Source organism: Paramormyrops kingsleyae, chromosome 4, assembly GCF_048594095.1.
Source record: "Paramormyrops kingsleyae isolate MSU_618 chromosome 4, PKINGS_0.4, whole genome shotgun sequence".
In the NCBI taxonomy this organism is placed as follows: domain Eukaryota; kingdom Metazoa; phylum Chordata; class Actinopteri; order Osteoglossiformes; family Mormyridae; genus Paramormyrops; species Paramormyrops kingsleyae.
Window position 1 is genome coordinate 23310332 of NC_132800.1, and position 17963 is coordinate 23328294.

At 40.4% G+C, this 17963-nt stretch overlaps 1 protein-coding gene across 4 annotated transcripts in view; it reads right to left on the reverse strand.

Moving 5' to 3' along the window:
- Positions 1–17963, reverse strand: part of sntg1 (syntrophin, gamma 1) — a 157142-nt gene that overhangs the window by 73478 nt on the left and 65701 nt on the right. For 2 of the 4 annotated variants that reach the window (XM_023841741.2, XM_023841740.2), the window contains one exon: positions 10306–10402. In XM_023841741.2, the coding sequence (XP_023697509.1) occupies positions 10306–10374 (69 nt within the window). In that variant the 5' untranslated portion in view covers positions 10375–10402. The remainder of the gene's footprint in view (positions 1–10305; positions 10403–17963) is intronic. The other 2 variants (XM_072710893.1, XM_023841742.2) reach the window with 2 other exon arrangements.

Here is a 17963-nt window from a genome sequence, read left to right on the forward strand (position 1 = left end):
ATACTTTGATGTCAAATTACAAATCTAACAAAAATCTGACATATTCACAATATACATTAAAATAAAGATGAGTGTAATGGCAAAACAAATATATAAGACATAATTTATTTGCCATGAACTAAGTTTATGATATTTGAAAAAATGTGTGATCATGCCCCAGTCAGTGAAAGTGTGTTTCCTACCCCTAGACCCCAGAAGGATAAGTACTGTATTCCAAACCAAGTAACAGTCTGTACCAAAGGTTGTGATTGATTATTTTAGGGACTGTTTTGATCTTCTGTGTGTGTCCTGGAGAACTGTTGATCTTATCAATTCTCAGAACCTCAGCCAATCAAATTGCTTTAGGAGGAATGTGACGATTCCTTTGTTCTACCAGGTGATAAGATCCTCCGCTTTGGTGGGTTTAGTCTTACATTCTATATTTCTTTTATGTGTACACATACTGCTTTAAGGTTGAGAGTACTGTGCCCGTCATACTGTGACCATTCAAATGAGACCAAACATGGGTGTATGTGTCCCTAATGTTAGTCTGGGGTAATACCTCCTCAGCTAATCAGTCTAGATGTGGCAGTCTAGGTGTGGCAGTCTTGTATTGCAGCTTATGAAGGTTGATATTACCTGCAATTCAGTGTAGATATAATTCATCATATTCTACACATCAATTTGCTGGAATATGGAAAACAAATCTGTATTTTCAATTGCCGGAGAAGTTGTCCCTTTCGGCGTGAGTTTAGGGATGGAAATCTGACATAGCCTAGGAGTGCTGTCATGTTCACTGCTATTGCTGTGGTGGCAAGCTTATCAAGTGCATTTGCCAGACTTCCAAACTTCCTGTCATCTACTGAGGAACCACAGTGTACAGATTTACACTTCAGGTGAGATTGCCTGAACCGGCATTGACTGGCACCATCTTCAGCCTGAAGACTGATCTTCTTTACATGACGAGTCCCCTTTAATATTTTCTATGCAGTGAAATCCCCACATCAGCCATATTTGGTTGTGTGTTATTTGCCTTTCCTCACACATCAAGGTTAAGTTTATTCATGGGGCATTGCTGGGTTATCACGTCTGATGGACAAATTGATTCACCACTTTATGAAAGCCCTATGATGAAAAAAGATTATTAGTTTGTCAGTTTAATGGGTATGTAGGGAGGATGACAGTTATTTTGCATATGACAGGTAGACCGCCAGTTGACTGTAGGCATCAGTGGGTCTCTGCATCCCTCTTTGACAGTTGTATAGGATTTTGTGCGGAGCACCAGAGAGTGTGCCGATTGGAATAGCATTCACATATTCAAAGAAGTCTGACAACATCTTATTGACTATTCTGGCAGTACGGGTACTGTGTATCCATACAGTTTTGCAAAATTTGAGAACAAAAAGAAACATGTGTATGTTAATTTAAAACATATAAATTGATTGTAACAATGTACAGTACTGTGTAAAAGTCTTAGGCAGTCAAAAGAAATGTTAAAGCTTCTTATCTGGTTAGTAAGTTCACTTTTGCGCAGAACAAAAAATTTGAATTTGACATTAGAACATGGGCAAATGAAGACCGGCAAAATAAAAGCTAGTAGGAATTTCTACCATTCTTCAAAAAGCTGGCTAGATGAACATTGCTTCAGTTCCATAACCTCTCTTCAGTTCCCTAACCTCTCTTCAGTTCCCTAACCTCTCTTCAGTTCCATAACCTCTCTTCAGTTCCCTCACCTCAGCCATTCCATGTATTTATAAAAATTCACAACCGGCTCACTTAATTAATTAATTTAATTAATCAGAAAAGTGAATGCGGTATTGATTAGCTATACAAGGTGTGCAGTCGAGTCAACGTTACATGGGTGTATTGGATGGTGGCTGCAAATTCTGGGTGATTTTAGCAGAAAGTCTGAGAGCTGTCACCCGTCTCGCAAAATGCTCTGTCTTTTTCTTTGCCATTTTGTCCTGTATTGTTACAGATGGAAAGCGGAAACCCCAATTACTGGTTTACGTGTTTGGTAGCTTGTGCGTTCTGTACATTCTACTGGATGGCAGTGCTTCAAGGAGTAAAATAAATTTGCAGTATTTCCAGTTTTCAGCAGAGTTTACGGTACACAGCAGTTTGTGTCAGACTTTATACTGCAAAAAGTACTGCAACACCACGACGTCGTTTTACCTTATTACCGTCTTGGTAGCTGAGCTGTCTCTTTCTTAACGAAAACTTTAAGTTTCCTAGGAGGGAGTTCCTATCTTTTCCACGATATTACCAAACCAGCAGCATGTGACATGCTCTGCTACCTCCCTCACACATATAACTGGTTGGCATTGTGTTTTTTTTCTGTGACGTGATAGGCTGATATAGATGATGATGTCACTCATTAATATGGTGCATCCCTACATATCTGCTTCATAGCAAATAGCCTGATATCGGGACTTCTGGCTGCCTTACTTTAAGGTACTTTTTATAATGGGTTATTATGTTATACAGTACTGTGCAAAAGTCTTAGGCAGCCATAGGAAATTATGTTTAAATGATCTTCATGTTGGTGTAAAACTATCATGCCAGTCAAAGTGGGTTAGCTTAGCGATTTCAAACTTTTTGCTAAAATCGCCCAGTATTTGCAGCAACCATCCAATATGCCCATGTAGTTTTGGCCCAAACACTTGCCTATGTCATATAGCTAATCAATATGTCATTGACTTTTTTTAAGTAATTCAGCTGATTAAGTGAGGCGGTGTTGAAATTTAATAAACCCATGGAATGGCTGAGGTGCCCCTGAGGAGAGGTTTGGGAACTGAAGCAGCGTTCATCTGCTCATCCAACTAGATATCAGTACATTTTTAGAGAAGAAAAGACATTTTTACTAGTTTTTTTTTTGTTACTCTTAATTTGCATATATTCTAATGTCAATCTGTGTTTTTTGTTCTGAGCAGTGCACTTACAATCCAGATAAATAGTTAAACATTTCTTTCGACTACCTAAGAGTGTGTTAAAAAAAATGTGTCCCACAGCTTTCTAAATAGGATCATATACTGTATATATATAAAGACACACACACCATCCTATCTGGTCCTTGATGAACAACACCTGATCTCAGACAGTTATTCACCAGGTAGGATGGAAAACCTGCCACATGGCGGCACTCCAGCAGAGGCACGACACGTCCTTCCTGTAGTGACATGTGCATGTCTTCGTGTGGAATCCTCCATGAAGACAATGAGCACACTGGTCAATGACTGCCTTGATGAACGGCAGAACAATGCTAACCATATGCCACTGCTATCCCCATTCCCCGCTTATTGAGAGTTCTGGAACGGCGCCTGTGAGCGTGTTTTCTGCTGTCAACAAAACAATAAATTATAGCCTGTTTCGTGAGACGTGGCGTCACGTGCCTGTAATAGAGCCGGCTGCACTTTTATCTGACAATCTACAGCAGTCTGGTGAAGGGCAATACATTTCGCTAAAACGTATATGTAACACACATTCGGAATCACTTGAATGTGTGTGTCTATGTGCGTTAATTTTCTGCTAACTGAACTGCATGACCCTAACAATCGGGTAATGACGCGCCAGAACAGCATTAGAGTTCAGACTGCACATGCCTCAGTACCCCCAAGGTCAGCCATGGGTAGCATGTGTCGATCTGAAGCACATTGGCCAGCTGGCTCTCTGCTATGTCTAACAACCACAACCATCTTAACTGTCTCTGTGAGCCCCTCAGCTAGGCAGCGAGACAGGTGGCCCGTGCGACCATCTGTCATTAGGCCCCGGTGACAAAGTTGGGGTCAACGGGCTAAAGCCGCCTCCATTCACATTGTTCCGGTGCTACAAATAGTGCGAAGATGTGTACGATGAAATGTTTAAAAATAGGCTGCAAGCAGTATAGATTTATGAGTGCTTTTGCCGTTGAAGTGTGCCCACGAATACTATCCAGTGAAATTTTAAAATCTAAAGAGATCTAAACACCGACAGGAAGCGCAGACAATATTCTATCAATCATTGAACTGAATATCTTTTTCAAAATTGTCTTAAGTTGCCAGAAGTGCATCCGTCTACATGCGGAAATATCTAATGAGGACACCACGACCTAAAGAATCGCGGTACTCTTTGGAATGCCATATAAATATTCCCGCATTAATATTTGCTGACCTAACTCACTTCATTTCCGAGATTCAGAATCAGGTGCCTTAGCTCCTGTGACCCAGGTCATATGCTGACCTCTTTAAAATATAGCTCACAGCTTCTTCTTTCCTCTCAAATATTTCAAATGTAATGCACAAGCTAATCTGTTTAACAGATTTTCCATTGTGTTTGTGTGTGTGGCGATAGTCACTGCTAGTCTTTAAATAACAATTACTTTAACAAATTATGTTAAATTATGTTATGATTACTTTGCTCATTTTGCATTTTACTTTGCATATTTACCTAAAAGAGGTGGAAAGTTCCGATCATGAAATAAAAATTCCAAATCAAGATTTTGTTTCAACCAACTAGTTGGGTATAAAGACTCACAGGCATAGAGTACTCAACTGGTTGGTTAAAATTAAATGATTTCATTGTGTTGGAAAAAATGAATTCAACAGTTAGGAAATGAGTTGCGGACTAAGAACTGTAATGAAGGACCTAGAAAAAATGCAAACTAGTACTATCTACATAATTCTAAAACCAGACGTGTTCTGCTGCTTCCTCTGATTGATAATGGATGCAAAGACTGAGCAAAGAAAACACAAGAAAACAAACAACTGACCTCACAATTAAATGAAGCCTGAACTTTCACTGAAAGCACTGATAACCAGACTAAAGCTTATTTTGGGCAGTAGTCCCCACGGACCGGAAAAGACCAAAATGCTCGGAAGTAAAGGCAAGGAGGAAGAGGAGAACCAGCAACAAGTATTAGAACAATAAAGGTGAACTTTTCCTAAAACCCTCTAATATTGTTCAGAATTGATTGTGATTGTGGAAGCTAAATAACCCACTTTGAAGGATTCCTGTGGGGGGCTATTCATCATCAAGCTATACAGAAGAATTGCTTGCAAGCATTCATGGGTTTCAGCTTAGCAAGAAGAACAGGAGTCCTTCTGCACTTGACCATGATTTACCCCCAAACTGTCCTAAACAGGCCACTGTACTGGTTGAAATTTGGAAAGGGCACTTCAAATTTCTTATAAAGAACAATAGAACCTATTTGTCAAAGATATGCAGGATCCAAGGGAGAATACGAGGAGAAAGCAGCCCTTCCTGATGGTCATCAGTGAAGTAATCCCCACGGGGAAAAAAAACTGTATGAAGACCAGAGGAGGAGTTGGCTGTCCTAGCTAGTTTGCACTAAGGCTGGACCGTTGACATTATGCCAACAACAAACAGTGAAAGTATATTAGAAATCTAACAAATCTTCACCATCAAAAAGATGACCCAAAAATGTAATCCCGGTACATTAGTGCAGAAGGATCTATAGTCCAACTATCTCTCAAACTATCTGTCATATCCTTGAGGCATCAGTAGCTCCCTCTGAAGGTGAAGAGAGATCTTCCTCAATAGCAATAAACGCTCCGAGCCAAAAAGTTTCACTAAATGACCTTAAAGCCCCATTCTGTGGTCTGTAGCAAATCTTTTCATAAAGGGATTGGCAACGTCTCGCATAAGCTCACTAATAAGCTAACTAAATTACATAATTATGAGCTGCATAGCTGACACATTAATCCGTGGTGATTTAAATAGGCTACCATTCCTCCATTTTTATGTAGCTAAATATTTCACATCGAGTCACCGAAAGCCCTTTGTGACGGGAATTCCAGCTTAAGACCATGCAGGCACATATCCATTTCTGTTCCGTGAGCTTTATTTTCAAACAAACAAACAAACAAATAACAAATAGATAGATAGATTGATTGATTATCTAATAAGTACATACCAGTATTCAGATTTCAATAATCGGAAGATTTAATGAAGATTGAAATTAAGGAAAACCACAGATGTCATGTCCTATTCTACTATTGTTCAGGCAGTGAAAAAATTCTGACATCCACTCCATTGCACAGTTCTAGTGTCAGCATTTAATATCTTCAGCGAAACCTCTGCTGAAGCTGATCTGCAGCTAACTTTAAGTAGCCACCACGTCAGGCTGCCCCGTGGGGTTTCCCCCCCTCATCGTATCAGCCTGCCACAGGATAAGCATATGGATCTCTCTGGGAGTGACTGGCTTCTGATGTGGAGCCCGGAGTATTGCCATGGCAACCTCCACACGTTCTCCTGTGTTTGTCAGCAGCTTTAAGCCGCGATGGAATCTATGTCTGGGCAGCATGACTGAGAATCTGCCTGGAGGTGAAATCGTGAGCTTCACTCACAAACGCATCACAATCAGCAGGAAAATAACATAAAAGTCGGCCTTGGGCCTCGCCCGCAGAAGGTTCTGGTGAAGCACGGCATTATATTCTCAAGAAAAAAAAAGTTGTTTTTCCAAACTGTTTACTTTCCTCTGAAAACCCTCCACGCTCAATCAAAGGGGACAGTTCCTGTTTTGTCATGCCAAAATTTGACTGAAAGCTACTACAACTGCATGCTCAGAGATTATATACACATTGAAAAAACTACAAAATACAATAGAAATAATCAAAAGTCATCATCAGATAACAAACCAGGACTGAAAGGGATTCTGTCGATCAGTCACATTCAATATATGCAGTTTTATTTTCCTTAATCTGGTATATTCCAGCTTAATCTAGTACTCAAAAAAAATATTAATGTTTCTTAACAGTCTAAGCTTTTAGTTGCATATTCACATGTATTAAGCACCTCTTTTAATAATAGGCATTTAGGTAAACAACCAGTCAAGATGAATTACAATGGCCGTGACACAGACCACAATAATGCATTTGGATTTAAGTATAATATCTATAAAGAGCTTGTTTTCATCATCGGGCTGCCGAATATAAACAAAAATAACCTGTCTAGAACAAGGATTTTCTACATTTCTGAAGCCAGGAGCCACCAATTAAGAAAAGACCAAACTTAGAAATCTTCTAACACTATGATCACGTGAAAACTAACAATGAGTGACTGAGAAAAGCCAGCAGAGTAAACTCTAAATGGAGCTAATGGAAAGCATTGTGGGTAATTATGCTAATCACTGGTCATAGCTCCAGCTCACTGTGTGGAGACTAATCATCAATGAAATAAATGCAGCTTTAAGAAACACTGCATATTTACCAACCATGCAGTTTGTAAGCCCTGTATGCGTTTAAGATTTATGCAGTATAATCTTCATCCCTCCATTCATCCATCGTCTATCCTCTTATCCCCGTCAACATATATTGTCAATGTATATCATAGAATAGCAATATACTGTGGCCTTTAGGAGAAGGACATATTTCACTTAGCATTTAATATTAATATCTGATTAAGTTGCTTTGTATATAAACGCATGTCTGAAAATATTTAACCTTGAGTCGTTTCTCCAAATTGCTTAATGAAAACGCATTATTGCAGTTTCCTTATTGGTTCATTACAGTCAATGAAGCATTTTGAAATAACTTGCCTATAATCATGCTTTAGTTACTGATATGATTTCTATGAAATGTTGGAGTAAAAAAACATTACTAAAAAGAAATCGGTCTTGGGATTGCCATGCACGTGACCTTTGAAGTTGTGAACCATGCAACATTTCACATTGTTTTTTTGTTTGTTTTTGTTTTAGAATTGGGAATAGAAGCAAAGTAACACGGCGTACGAGAAAATACTTCCTGAGACAATTCAGGATTTTGGATTTTGCTAGATATTATCGGACAGAAAATGGTATTTTAACAAGTATCGTCTCACACTTCCCACACGTTTCAATGAATACCATGTTACAAATTAAAAACTTGTTCCTTCTGGCTACGGAAAAACAGGCAACAAAAAACTTGTTTATATAAATAGATATGAAGTGTAGTTGTGCAAGATCTGAACAGAATTCTGTGTGGTGACAATGACAAACAATCCATCCATCTTTCATAGCTACTTATCCAGCAGAGGGTTGTGATAAGCACAGGGCTGCCTGGTCCTGCTGCTGAAGATCTCCCACCCTGCAGAGCTTAGGTGCAGCACAGATAAGCAGGTCCTTCTGTAGCATCTCAGTGTTAGAGCTAACTTAGCTTAACATAGATGCTACAGAAGGACCTGATCATCTGTATCAGGTGTGTTAAATTAGTGCTGCACCTAAGCTCTGCAGTGTGGGAGATCTTCAGCAGCAGGATTGGGTAGCCCCAGGGCCTGTTTCACAAAGCAGTAATTCTTGTTTAACTGGATAAGTTGTCGGATTTAAGGTAGTCTGGGCTAAATGGATTTTATCTTCATTCACTTACATTTGGCCGAGACTACCTTAAATCTGACAAGTTATCCAGCTAAGTAAGAAATCCTGCTTCGTGAAACAGGCCCCTGGTCAGGAGCATATTTGAAGAAGCACAGGCCAAGATGAAACTTGAGCAGGATGTCAGCCCACCAAACCTGCATGCCTTTGAACTGTCGGGGGTCATCAGAGAAACCAGGGGAACACAGCCAGGAAACACAAACACCAGGGTTGCCAAATCTCACGCATGTGGCGTGACAGTCACACTTTCAGACGCTCACGCCAGAAATCTTACGGCAAATCTATATTATTCCATTATAACCCTAACATTAGCTACATCAAAAGCCTCAGGGTATTCTGCAAAACCTACAGACTTATCTCGATTTGAAAATCCCACTCCAGCCAGCCGGCCAAAACTGGCAACCCTGAAATGCTTATACTGTACACAACACATTGCTCCATCACACCACCTTTCTAACGTATTTCATAACATGAAAGGGCCATACTACCGAACAGATGTCATCATCCCAGTGAATAACAACCAAGGAAATTCCCCTATAAAACTGCAAGAGGCCAGACTAAAAATGAAATTTCACGAGCTGCGAATGGCTGCTCTCTCATGCTTTTAAATGTCCCTTTGTATATTTTCAAAAGCGACATTTGAAAATATGTGAGTGCATCCATCAAGATTCAACAGATTCAAGATTCAAGAAAATCTTGAATCTTGATGGATGCACTTATATATTTTCCAAATGTCACTTTTGGAAAATATACGAAGGGACATTTAACATACAAATAGTTCTTTAACGAAGAACCATTTGACTTTTGACTATAGCAGTTCTGCAACTCTTTTTTTCTTTACTGCGACTTCTTATGATACCGCCATTCGCAAAGCTCGACATTACGGCATTGCGACTGAAATGTCACCCCTACACTTCATTTTCCTGAAATGATACTGCCATGCACAAAGCTCGACATTACGGCATTGCAACTGAAATGTCACCCTTACACTCCATTTTCCTGAATTGATACTGCCATGCACAAAGCTCGAACATCACGGCACTGCGACTGAAATGTCACCCTTACGCTTCACTTTCCTGAATTGATACTGCCATGCACAAAGCTCGAACATCACGGCACTGCGACTGAAATGTCACCCTTACGCTTCACTTTCCTGAAATGATACTGCCATGCACAAAGCTCGACATTACGGCATTGCGACTGAAATGTCACCCTTACGCTTCACTTTCCTGAATTCAGCTCCTAGGAAGCACACCCTGCATGCTTTGTATACGCCATAGAACCTCGACTGAATGAGCGATCCGGTTAATTGTCTAATTTGCTACGAGCGCTTGCACATCTGTGTTTGCCCGGCCCAGCGCTGAATGCTCAGCACCGATGAAGCCAGCTGCTGTCCGTTCACACACCAACGGGCTGCGCTTTCTGAGCAGCCGGTCTCGGACTCACAGGAGAGACGTTAAACAGTAGACCATCTCCCCAGCTTCTACATAGCCGTCTTACTCTTGAGTATTGTAGATTCTACCTTTATGCTTAGTTAATTAGTGTTATGATATCTTTTCAGGTCTGTACTTTGCAGTCAGTTTCTTTTGCTTAAAGGGCTGAATGAAATGTATTTACTTTTCTGTAAGAACATCCTTTGCTGTCTTGAATCTGTTAGATGTGGCGTCACTGTTCTACCCTGTGGGATTCTCACAGGCACTATAAATCGAGCCAACACCGATTGAAATGAACGGGAATTCAGTGAGAAAATTAAAATTAGAAATGTCAAACCGGGAAAATGCATTTCAGCTGTTCATTCACTGTGGATATTGAACGAAGGATAAACGTGATCTAGTTCTGTCTGGGTGAGCCGGGATAAATCCTTACGTTAATTTGAACGTAAGGCCTCATTAAAAATCCCAAGCATCTCAAAGTCACTGAGGACGGAAACCAAATAGAGCAGGAGATACAATCACATCAGCAGCTGACTCAGGCACACATACCACAGTACGGCTGAGAGGCTGGTATTTAAGCTCGTATCGTACCTCCTCAGTGGAACTCTTGAAATCCATGTGCTAAGGCACAGTGGGAACAGCTGTCCTGCAGTAGAGAGAAAAGCAGCAGTTTAAACAAACCAGCCTCGATCCCATACATATTCATGCAAGCATATTGATATAATTACTTTCTATAAAATGGGACATTTATGCACAGTTGATCAAATACTGTTACATTAAAAGTTCTCACTCATGGTATATATGGCATAATAAAGAAAGTTTACAAAAGCTATTTATAGCATATTCCTTTAAATTTCCGTGTATCATTTAACATCAAGCTGCCATTTGAAAGGCACCAAATAAATTCAATATAAAATGCAGTTTAATATTGTTTTGTAATCAGTATAGCAAATTATTTCATAGGCTTAATTTCTTTTTTCTTTTTTTAATTATCTCCAACTTTTGTCTCATGAGTCTACTGATTTTCTATATCACTGGAATCGCCCCCCAGTCTCGACGACCACTGAATAATTTACTGGTAGAAACCCAAGAACTGGACTAAATTTTAAATGGTCAAGCTGGAGACAGGATGGCGGGTCAGATCGTGTAGGTGAACTCAGCGTTACACTGTATTTATATGTGGAAACAAGCAAAAGAAAAAAAAATAAAATCTGGCTTTCATTAGGCGTTGCTCACGTCATACTGCGTTGTCACGGCAAACAATGGAGCTACGACTCATGTTGCCTGTAGGAGGCCTGGTACAGAAGAGCGAATGTCACGACGGAGCAGAACGCAGAACACGCTTAGCAATGCGTGAAAAGACAATCATCCGTGACGCTCCCTTTAAAGCAGATTTTTAGTTTATGCTAAATCTTACATTATCTTCTGATTTTATTCATCTGCATCATCCTACAGTATATGTACTATGTGTTTGCCTGCTATCCATCACTGTAATGCAAGTAGAGATTGTTCCTTTGCCAGTTTTCGTTACTCTCCTATACTGCGCTCCGTCCTCTGATTGCAAAGAGGTGTCGGGATTTCCCACCCGCTCCACTCTCTGAATCAGCCAGTAGTTCACCTGTCATAATGCATGGCGACATCGCACATGCACTCGATTTCTATAGAAGCGCTTTGACTTGGTTAGCATTTCAAAAAAGGGGAGGGACTGGAACCACAATCTCAAGACATTACACCATCTGCTCGTCTCATTTTATTTTGACTTTTAATAACCAAGTTTGTTCATAAAATGCACATTTGAATGGGCTTCAGTTTTAATTGTAAAGCCATGGAAAATCACCTGGCCAAAAAAAACGAAAATGACCAGAGACATACAACCAGGTATGTGATTTCATGGTCCCCAGTAACTCTGAAGAGTAAAGAGAAATTAATGCGCATACTCATAGCTAAACTGGTGTCCTGTGTTATTTTAAAGTCTGATTGTGACATATCTTGTGGCTTTTAATATTTATGACAGCGATCATTGCAGAGTGACCTTGGGGGGGGGGGGGGGGGATGGCTAAGGAGACTCTCAGCAGCAGGTGTGCATTTCACAGCAGACCTGAAGCTCTGCTGATCTCTCTCTCTCTCTCACACACACACATACACACATGCATCTCTTACATACATACACACAATATTGTGGGCAGTGTTGGCGTAATGGTTATGGAAGTGTACTTGTAATTGAGAGGTTGCCGGTTCGAATCCCTAACCAGCAAGGTACCGCCCCCAAGCACTGCTCCCTGGGCATTGAACTAGCTTCCCCATGTGATGTCATGGCATCACATATGGGTTAACCATAATTTTTGGCTGGATTGCAGTCACAGATCATTGTGGGGACCTGAAAAATGGTCCCCACAACGTGAAAATAACAGGGTTTTATCACATTGCAGGGACCATTTTGGTCCCCACAATGTAATGTAGACATAATACACACACACGCACACACACATGCACACACGGACATCAGCGGCTAACAGTGTCTGTCTAACGTAGAGATCAGCCCCATAACCACTTTGCAGTACATGGTCGCAGTTAGCCTGAATTCTACACCACAAGGCTAAAGATCACTCTTAACAGGATGTACATTTAAGGTACAATCTCATACACATAATGATATGAGCAATTCAGATATGCGACTTCTGGGATGCTGGAATACTCTGAGAAAACCCTCACAATCAGAGACAATGGCATTGTAAGTGTTCCCTTACATAATGGGCCCCGTGTTTTTCTGCTTATTGTGCTCGCTGATGTCGCGCCAGAACCTTGTCGATGGGGCTCAACAAGAGAACGACTCACAGTCACTGCCATATGGTTCCTTTAACTTTCCAAGAAAACCTCATCTGATTTTGTTCTGTTCCATTAATACCCGAGTGATAACAATTGTGACATTTTGGAGTATGGCAATGCAACGGCAAATGCAATGCTGGAATTCTGGAATGCCGATCCATTCGTCAGGCACATATCCACGTAGTAAATGTATCGGTTCAAAATGTACTGTGCGCGACTCCCACCAACCGTCCCCCCTAATTGTGTGTTCCTGTTATGTGTTGAGTATTTCTGGCTATGGACCAACTATTCATTGATTGTTATATACCCATGGGACAGATAGATAGATAGATAGATAGATAGATATAGTTATTTCGTTATTTCGAGATACTAAGTCGAAATTTCGAGATAAGAAGTCGAAATTTCGAGATAGTTATCTCGTTATTTCGAGATAAGAAGTCGAAATTTCAAGATAATATCTCGAAATAACGAGATAACTAAGTCGAAATTTCGACTTAAATTTAATATAATTTTTTCCCCTGGTGGCGGAAACGGGCTTCCATAATAGATAGATAGATAGACAAACTAATTCCTCTTTAATATATAGATTAACTGTTGGTCACACATTCTTCAATTTGTCTGGTATCTGCATACCCAAAAAATCAGACACCCACAGATCACTGTGGATTAGATCCCTGGCTAGCAGTCATTTTCAAAGCTATATATATATTATACTGAACAGATCTAAAAGCCCTGACTCAGAATCTAATGGCTCTGCCTGGTTTGGATGCATCAAAGAGATGCACCATTGCCTATAACCACCGAGGCGAGCTTAGGTCACCAGTTAGAGCCTAATAACGTTTTAGGATACAAGATGTCGAACTGCTACAAAATGTTCAAAAAGGGGCGACCTTGGAAGATGCCTCTAATGAAAAGCACTTTTAAAATGAGTTTGCGGATGGTGCCTCTCTGGCGCTGGTCTCCAAGCTCCCCGACTGAAAGAAAACGGGCAGCGTTGCTGCTGGCAAGCGGCACGGACATAAACCGCGCCAGGAATTAGAGGAGGTTCCTGGGTCGCGGGGGGCCAGCGTCTATCGCTTCGTGAGGCACAGCGCGGCCCCTTCACGCGGCCCCGCCCGCAGCGGGGCCGGATTACTCTCCAGACCGCTGCGCTGTTCGGGGGGGGGCAGTCACATTTCACATGGAATTTATCAAAGCCAAGGGAATAACGCCCAGCCTTTCAACTGCCTCATTATCTAAAGGCAAACAACTGCTCATTGTCACTACAAAAGCAAACACAACATGTTTTATTCACGGATCAGAACATGTACAAAGATCAACAGCCAGACTGAGTCATCGGTTTGTTCCCCTGTCTGGATATTTACATCCTATCCCATGAATCTGCCATTCACTGTGGAAATGAACTGACAATCTCTTTAAGATTCCTCGTAGTGTGACAATGAGCAAGACATAGGACTCTGCTCCACAGAATAGTGAGGACTGTTATTTTGATTGGTTGTTGTTGATAGTCCTATTTTCCGTAGAGGGAAGGAGTGAGGAGAGACGTCCATTTGACATTTCTAAATGCTAAATGAAGTTGACATTTAATGCCTTCGACTCTTCATGCGCTCCATATGTGATCCCAGTGACTTTTACATGGTTCATCTCACAAAGAGGCCCAAACATTCAATTTCAGAAAGTTGTGCCACCATTTTATTACACTAGGTGACACAAGTACAATGATCCTTATCGATGAAAATGATATCGTCGGTGAGACCATTTCAGTTACAGAGCAAAATAATTTACACCATGTTTTGGGATATTGAGAATGAAAACGAAAGTATCTGTTTATAGCTGCTTTCCATGCAGTCAATGTTTTGCCATTAAAAACACGCGTAAATCAATTGCAATTTGAATTGGCAATTTGAGGAAAATACTTAGGTTTAAATTGTCTGAAAATTACACTTTGAAATGGAATATATGCAATTTAAGTGAGTTTTGGAATTACTCACCCAGATCCATTGTGCAAGATGTGGGCTGTCTGTAAAGGGACACTACGACTGGTTTTCCATTCACAGGCCAGGGGCGTGTTCGGAAAGAGATTGCATATTTAAGTCTTAATAATGTTTTTGGACGTGACTTTAATTTTATAGCCGGGGCGGCACAAATGTGTTTCCACGATCATGAACATATTGCTTTTCTGTGCTATAAAGATCCCCCCCCCCATTTTATCCACTCAGTGGCTGCGTTTCCACTTCATTAGTTATATGCAGCCCATGTCTCTTAGCAGAGAGCCCTGGATGCGGAGCATCAGCAGACGGCTCAGGTGGCACTAGGTCAAACGCAGCTCTACCGCGGGACGCTCTCCAGTGTACCTGAAGCTGACAGCACTTCAAAGAGACACCGGGAAGCGTCGCCTCTTTTTGCTTCAGCAAGCAGAAAACCGCATTAAAAAAAATGCGACGCTCCTGCAGGATGGAGCCATGTCCCTAAGATTCAGAAATCACAGGCAGTCAGGGTGTGTTTTCTGGAGCCCTGGGTTGTTAACCATCCGGGAAGCTGCGTTCTGGCTTTTCGAACTTCCCCTCAACATGTGCGCTAACAGCTGACATGGGACTCAATGGATAACACTGTTGCTTCCCACCTCTGTGACTGAGCGTTGAAATCCTGGCTCCGCTCAGAGTGTGTGTGGAGTTTGCATGTTCTCCCTACATCGTGCCGGTTTCCTTCCATTGGTGAAGACCAATAGCAAGTCAAAAAATTAAGCTATAATTTGCACGTATATGGTATTTTCCCATAAACATTACACTAAGCCTGAGGAATGCATCATTTAGAATGAATCAACTCGTAATTTTTCACCGTTACTTAATGGGGTGACGTCAAAGCGCATATGATGGGCTGGCCCATCCATCCATCCATCCATCCATCCATCCAACAAGGGTCAGCAACATGAACTTCCCAGGAGCTTACCATTTGGAAATACTAAATATTAATATTATTATCGATATTTCTGTTCTATGATATATAATGACTTTTATTCCAGGAAGATGGAATGAGGAATGTGTTACGAAAAATGTTTGTTCATGATCAAAAGCATTTCCACCTCATCCGTCCAGCATGGTGGAGGCAGTGTCATAGCTTGTGAATGGCCATCAAAGGAAGCAGCTTGCTCGTGGGCATCGATGATGAGGGCCAAGGCAGATGTGTCTGCTCACATGAAAGTCGACGCATCAGTACTCACTGGACGACAGTTTATCATTCAGCAGAACAGTGATCCTAAGTATCCTAGCGGAATTCTGTTAACTGGCAGTCAACCATCTGACATTAATCCAACTGCGTGTGCATTTCACATGTTGAAGACAAAACGGGTCAAAAAGTCCCCTGAACGAGCAAAAGCAGAATATGGCATGAAGAACAGTCATGACAGAGAATCACAGTGGCAGATATCAAGCATCTGTTGAAATGATGGGATGAGGGTTACAGATTCCACACAGTCGTGCACCAGTATACTGTAGGATTTACAACCAAATATCAAATATAATAACGTAATTCCATCTTATGTCAATTGGTCCAATTACTTTAAGCCCTCCATAACTTGGGGAATATAAATAAAAATGGATGTAATTCCTACACTGCTTACCTAATATCAACATTAACGTTTTCAAAATAAAAACGAAAGCCAAAACAAGAAAGAAATAAAGAAAAATGTTACTGCCACATATCTTGAACTGTACTGTATCTTTAAGAAATGCTCCCCCCCCCCCCCAAACTAAATAAACATATAGATTTAGCTGTACTTATTTTCTTCTCAGCTGAGATCTCAGCTTCAGTGACATTCTCACATTAACATTAAAATTCAAAATCAAAGACCCAAATATATGAGTTCATCATCGACTTGTGTAAAATATGCCTTTGTCTGCTCAGGTTTCCTTCTTGCAAATTGCACTGGCAATAAACAATCCGCTCTTCACTGTAAAGGGAGCACTTCACTGCAGCGAGGAAGAGAGTAAGCAGTTCTATGTAATGACACTGCTCTCCATAAATGCTGTGCTCATGGACAGCTCTACATTAAAAAGACATAGAGATGCTGGGAATGATGCATGATATAGCCAGGGACAGAGGCAAGTCACTGATGCATGCTGGGAATTCTGCATTGAAAAGCCAACAGCACTGTTACACTGAGTCCCAAAACGATAATACATTGTTTTTTCCACAGCCAGATGTATTCGATAAACTACCAAATGTAAACTACATCCAAATGCAACGTCAGGCAGAACAGTGTGCCCATTGTGAGTGTAACATGCCATCTGTACATGGTTTGTAAAAATAGTTGGTAACGCTTTACATTAAGTGCACCTTCATAATGGATTCATAATGCATTCATAGAACATTCATAAGCAACATGCAAGTACACCTTAACATCCTAACATTCCGTAATAGCTTTAATATACATTAATAACATGATTATACAATTATAATGTTTGATATTATTATATAATGTTTGTTATTAATGCATATTACAGCTGTTAAGGGATGTTAGGATGTTAAGGTATACACATGATGTTTATGAATGTTTTATGAATACTTAATGAATACATTATGAATGTGCACTGAACGTTTTATAAATGCAATATAAAAGCATTATGAAGGTGCAGTTAATGTAAAGTGTTACCAAATAATTATGATTACACTAATATCTGATTAGGGTACCCTCGTATTTCAGTACGATTTTAGCTTGTTCACATTGTCAGGCAGTACTTTAAAGAATTCCTGTTCTGCTTAAAAAAAATCATTAGCTGGTCACCAACAATTTAAATGTCACACGCACACACAAGTACACAGTCACCCATGACATGTAATGGCAGACAGACTGAATGTACAGCAGTGGATTAAAAACAAATCAGCACTTCAAGCGCCTGCTATTTTTCTGTCAAAATTCTGGTGTAGTGTGTGAAAACAGCATGATTCAGTCATCGGTTCTTAGCCCATTCATTCTGCTGGGTTTTGAATGCATGTTGTTATTTTTAATTACCTGGTAATAATATGTGATTAAACCAGAGGATTCACTGGGAAGGTCTCGACATGTATCAGCATAAGGCAGTCACTGCGAGTTTTCGCAGTGAGAAGAAGTCAACACTGGCTCCAGTGTATTCTCTCATTAATTTTTTGAGGGGTATTTAATTAAAAATGGATTGTTTGACTTTGTAGGAATAACCCATATCTTCTGAAAAAACTGCATGCTAGTACAAAAAAATATAGACAGTTCCAGATATCATTCTTGATATTAACAATGGGGTTCAGCCATTATGGTGAAAAAGCAGATGAATTGTTCAGTTTTAGAAATAAGATACTAGCATTAATTGACTTTACATTAGATTTTTCACATTTGTCTTGGCTACAAT